Below are 6,000 nucleotides of genomic sequence, written 5' to 3'. Positions count from 1 at the left end.
CTTAAACCCTTTGGGACCCTGAGAAATTGTTTCTGGGTCTACAGTAGGGTTTTTGAAAAGAAATTTATGAGAGTGAGGGACCCTGTAGTATCTGTCCGGCTTAACAGGAGCTGGAGGTAAGAAGTCAGGGGTCAGTCTAGACTCAGAACACATCATCTACAATGTCTAATACAGGTGGAATAGCTAGAGTCCTGTGTTGAGGTAGTAAAAGGAAGTCTCTGAGCCTCTTCTTAGATTCTGAAAAATCTTAGCTCTCCCAGTGGAATTGCTCCCTCATGGTATGCAAGGTTTCCCCAAAAGAGTAGTCCTCAGGAGGAGATGCTGAAGGAATTGACTCTTTAGCAACAGAATCCTCATGGGGGGAAGACAGTATTCCTGATCAGAAGAGGAATCAGAAGAAATGGAAACCTGATCTAAGGATTCGTAGTCTGTCTCTTGCCTAGGCCTCTTATCAGGAGGGGATGGGGACCCCTGATCAAGGTAATTAAGTCTTCGGCCATTTTGAGCATCTGTTTTTTGGGCATGGAGGCCTGTCCATGTGGCTGAACTTGTTTCTTTCCCTTTAAAGGTGTTTTAGTCTTTGCCGTTGAAGTCGGTTTAATATATAATTGCTTAGGTCTGAATACACCTTCAAAAGCCAATGCCTGCTCAGCGGCTCCGGACCCATCTGAGGGAATAACCTCCGAGGCTCCAATACCTTGAGTTTTCAATGGTCTGGCCGACTCCATGTGGGAGTTGGTAGTGGCCTGTGACGCTAAAGTACCGGGCGTCAGGGGTTGCGGAAGCGCCTCACTGAAAACCGGCGACTTGCTTAGGAGAAGCTTCGTCATCAGTTTTGGACCTCGGTTGACTGTCTTTTTCTTTTTCTTTGTGTTTTATGTGAACTCCGGTAGTCGGATGGCTATCCGATGACATTGTATAATTAAATCTTCGCCCAAATTAGCTTAATGCAAAATCATACCGACACTTAATAGTGCGTTGGTTAAATCTAGCACAAAACTGACAACTAGAAATGTCGTGGTCAGGGCCTAGGCAAGGAATACAGTAAGAATGAAAATCCTTATGACGTATTTGCTTCCCACAAGAAATACAATTATTAACTTTTTCTGACATCGGTCTGGAGCAAGAAAAAAGTTTCCCCAACGGGGTACTTAGCTTTTAATGAAGACTTTGAATCTGAAACTCGAACACAAAAATCTCAGGAGTCGAGAGACTGGCACTTGCAAACTGCTTCTGCTTCGGGCACTGCGCGGCAAGAAAGACTGAAGAAAATGGCGTCAGCTGCATCTTTTATACCCCTGACGACCTGACGTCAGGGAAGAGGCAACAGCAGCCAATGCAGGACCCAAGACTTTGGAATTCAGGCCGACTGAGGGCAACCTGTCAGCAGGATAACCCAAATGTAATGACTGAAACAGTGAAACATGAAGAACATCTGGCTATGACTTGAATGGGGGTCTTACCTACCCATAACCTAAACTTGGAGTAACTCCATGGAGTTATACAATCTAACCAGATGGGAAATTAATTTATCTCTAATATAGATAGAAACATCACCTCCTTTGGTTCACACACATTCATTTTGCAGTCTGAAGAATGTGAAAGACATTGCAGCCTTGCAAGGCCGGGGTCCTGTCTAGGGTCTTGAACCAGGTTTCTGTGACTGCACACACATCTACATCTTCCAGTGGCAGAAGTGCTTCCAGGGTATTGGTTAAAGATCCTAGCATTTAGCAGCATGACCCTTATTTTGTTATGATTGGCATATTTCACACAGTAAGTTTGTTTTCAAGACCTTGCCTAAAAAGGCACTATGGGGGAGGCAAGAGCCTTTGCCAGCAGCCAAAAGCCTACATGTGCCAGGTGCAAACAGTCTCTGGCAAAGCAACGAGGTTTGTCGATCACGGCTTCCCAGGCTGACAGGAACTGGATCCCCTTTGAAAGACACCAAAAACTAAGCCAGTTACTGAAATCAATCATTTTGTTTATACTGTGGCATCACTCTAGGTGTAGGTAGTATGCTGATAAAGGCTAGGAACATACCTACCTGGGACATGTACTCAGAGAGCTAAGTCATATCTCTCTTCTTATAGTCCAGTGAGGCAAGTTTTAGGTTGTTCACTCCAACATGAACTATGACAGAGTCATAACAGTACTTGTTGCTGAGAGACCTCAGTGCATGCACAATTTGATGAATCCTGGCACCAGACAGGCAGAGGACTGTGACTTTCTCCATCTTGGTGAGTGGGACATCCGTGTGTCTCACTATTCAGTCTTCAATGACTAGAAAATTTGCTTTTTTAGTGTTTTGCTGGTTAGGTGAGACACTGGTGTTGCTATGTGTCATGGGTGATGTGGGAACTGTGTTAGTTGTAGCAGTCTTGTGTTTTGCAGATCTCTAGCGTCTCTGTAATTTTTTTTGAGAGAGAACCTCTGCATATGTTGATTTTTGGGTTAAATGCACACTATGTGTATGAGTAGTGGTACTATGTGCATATGTAGTGGTGAGTGGGTTGGCAACCTCTTCCATGTTACTGTTTTGAGTGCAAGAGGGCATTGATTCAAGATTCTTGGTGTAGATATATCTGTCACACTATGTACTAAAGTGAGTTATTAGTAGAGGGTTGTCAGTGCACATGAGGCAATTGCTAAACTGCCTCAACAGACCCAAGTCAACAAGGTTGGCAGCAGAAACAAGGGTGGTCCAACTGTCCATAATGCTAGGTTGAATACTTATCACCGAGGCGAGCTTTTCAGGATTGATCAAGGAGGAGCTCAGCAGGTGGATATTTCTGCCTGGGTTTTTTTTTTGTTAGTAGTTTAAAATGTTTCAGCTCACTAGCAGTATTTCTTTGATCAGGAAAGTACTAAGGATGAGGGCTACACTAATGTGCTACATCTGTAGCTAAGGGAAAAACTGTTGAATTAATATGTCCAGCTATGGTGTACAATTGCGCTGCAGTGCACGGTGCTGCATGATGCGCAACAAGCAGAAACTTGCTCAAACGAAAGGCTTAAATATCAGAAGCTAAAATCTTGAAAAAAAAACTTTAAAAAGGTTCAAAAGGACCAAAGAGGATGCTTACTCCAAGCCTTAAGACCAACCACCCTTCACCAATCAGCAGGCCCCTTCCAATCAAAGACGGCCTGGAAAACGTGCTCAGAACAAATAGCCAATACAAACAGACCCAGATGCAGCAAACCTGTATCTGGACTATGCTACCGCTACTAGCTACCTAGTTTTGATGGGAATCACTACAAAATGTTTAATACAGCAGAAAAATAGCAGTGAGACACTAAAAAAAACATTTAAATCTGCAGAAAATCAGCAAGGAGACTCTAAAGAATGTTTTAAACAGCAGTTGTTGTAACACTGCTTGGCAGGAACACCAGAACAAGCAGAACAGATTGCTTTGCAACAGTGAAAAGTGCCAGCAAATAAACTGTGAAAAAATAAATAAACAGATTTGTAAACAGTGAAAACAGCAATACAATTACATTTAACAGGCACAGTAAGGCAATACAACAGTGTAGTTTAGTACACAGTATAGAAATACAGTATTAAAGCAGGCGGAAGACAATAAAAAGTGCCGTAAATAGTATAAATAAGCAAAAAAACAGCCAACTTATGGTTTTTGGGACTCTCAGAAGACCTAGTCATCTGGTATCTCAGCTCACAGTTGTGGCCTGTAGCCCACCTCAGTTCAGCTTGGTACAAACATGCCCAAGTGTCATGAACTAAATCTGCTATGACAAAGAAATCTTCCAGGTAAGGGTAAATGTGGATTCTTCAGAAGGCAACCACTGAAAATAGGCATTTTGCAAATATTTCAGAGCTGTGATGAGTCCAAAAGGTAAGAATGCAAATTGGGAATGTCAGCCAGACACAAAATTCTTAAGTAACACTGGAAGTCTTTATGAACTGGAATATGGTGATATACATCCTTGAGGTCTCAGGTTACTAGAAAAGACTGGGAAAAAGAGGAAGATGAGACTATACAGTTAACATTCTGAACATTGGGATTATTAAAAATTAATTCAGAACTGAAAGATCTATAGCTGGTCTCCATGTGCCTTCTTTCTTGGGTACAAAAAAAAATCCTGGAGTAAAATCCCTTTCCCTACCAGACAAGGAAACAGGAGAAAAAGTTCTATCACCCCTTGAGTTTGCTTTACTGAAAGGATCTATGGAAACATATGTGCTTTTTAATGAAAAAAAAATAAAGGAAGGCCCCCAAAGAGAGACAACCTGACCACCGAAAATGAAGACAGTAGAGATGACATGTCTAACTGAACTCCTCAACTACAAGAGGATTCTGAATTTTGGCATTCATGTTTTCCTTTTATATCACCACATTCTTCTGTTTTAATCTAATGTGCATGAGGAAGGCACAAACTTGTGTGTGCAGGCTGGATGCACATTATTCTTTGCAGGATATATCCTATATAGCTTTATGCTACTGCAACAGTGATTTAATGGTAAACATCTGGAAGCTACAGCTGTGTGACACTTCTTAATGCAGGTTAGTTTTACCACAGAAGAAACTAACACACTGTTACTGTAAAGCTTCTGATAATGCTGGCACTAAATGAAAAGAATTGCACTGGCACATACAGTCATTGTTTGTATTGCCTGCGAAAAGTCTGACTGATAAATGAGAAATACTAGTACTCTATAAAATGTTTTCACATGTCCAAAGATACCAGAGATAAGCAAAATGTGGCATTATATCCTACATACCCTAATATGCACTCTTAGTTCAGTCAGCAAATGGAAACATTTATACTATTTTTTTAAATGAAAAATCATTCTGTTTTTCCTTACCAATTCCTATTAGCTGAATCAATGAGAAGGCAAAATCCTCTTCGCTGTTTTTATCATTCTCATTCTGCTTTGAAAGTATCCAAATGGTCACTGACAAAAGCACCAACAAAGAAAGAATTGCTAAGCTGTAGTAAACTTTCAAAGGAGTTGTTAATTCAGACCATGACTTTACCTGCAATAAAAATGAATAAATTAATTACAGAGCGACTCAGACCATGACTTTAGCTACAAAAAATTACAAAGCAGATAAGGCAAGACTGGAATCCCTGAGCTTCTTACATGACAAAAGCTGTGTGGTGAATTACTATGAATTACAGTTTAATTTGTTTTATCAGATCACCGAGCAGAAAGCAGGAACCAGTTGCACAATCACTTAAATGTGTGACTAATTTGGCAATAATCATGTGGCAAACAAGAAAATCAGTAATTAAGTCTGATTAAATTTTTAATTAAAACAGGCAGAAAGCAAATTGAAGTAACAAGTGATGATCTGAGAATGCAATAAAAAAACAAATGTAACAACGTTTTTCAGTTCATACAGTGTTAATCCAAGTCTGTTTACACTGTTTTTGATTGCCCAAATTTCTGTTCCTGTTAACTGACAGTGAGCCAACAAGTTGAAGGAAACTCCGCTTCTCATTTTTCTAATAGCAAAGTCCACAGGCTCAATTTGCCAGTGATTATCTTTTAAACTGTACCTAAGGAAATGATCTGAGCAACAGAAAAAAAAAGCTTAAGAGCTGAGTGGAAGAATCAAGAGTACTGAACTTGAACCAGGGTTCACTACTGGGAGTTTGAAAGGGTAAGGAAGAAGGCCAATAATAATGTAAACTGGTGAATAAATGGCAGAACTGTAAAGTGTCATTTGCATTAGATGCATTTTAGACACAGGAATTGTGGTTCTGCAGGAGGTAGGTGAAAAAGACTAGTAGTTTGTTGACTATTTTATCATTAACGTTTGGAGAAGTAATGAAGGGACTAAATAAGTAATTACAAGTAGAAACAATTTTACTCATATTGATAACTGTAATGCATGTTGTATGTTATGCAGTTGTACTTTAAAGGTGAAGGGGGGGATATCAGAGATTGCTGCTTAAACTAGTGACATTAAAACAAGAAAGTACTTTTTTTCTTAATTGCAACTTATCCAGTCTTTACACTGTACCACGATGAGA

At 40.1% G+C, this 6,000-nt stretch overlaps 1 protein-coding gene across 1 annotated transcript in view; it reads right to left on the bottom strand.

Moving 5' to 3' along the window:
* The window catches only part of LOC122788688, a 728,859-nt gene that overhangs the window by 569,433 nt on the left and 153,426 nt on the right, over positions 1-6,000 (bottom strand). Inside the window, exon 3 of the mRNA XM_044055582.1 lies at positions 4,826-4,997. Within this exon, the coding sequence (XP_043911517.1) occupies positions 4,826-4,997 (172 nt within the window). The remainder of the gene's footprint in view (positions 1-4,825; positions 4,998-6,000) is intronic.

This window comes from Protopterus annectens, chromosome 14.part0 (assembly GCF_019279795.1).
Source record: "Protopterus annectens isolate FY-2018-M chromosome 14.part0, PAN1.0, whole genome shotgun sequence".
NCBI lineage: Eukaryota > Metazoa > Chordata > Ceratodontiformes > Protopteridae > Protopterus > Protopterus annectens.
This window is presented reverse-complemented; position numbering and strand designations above follow the sequence as displayed.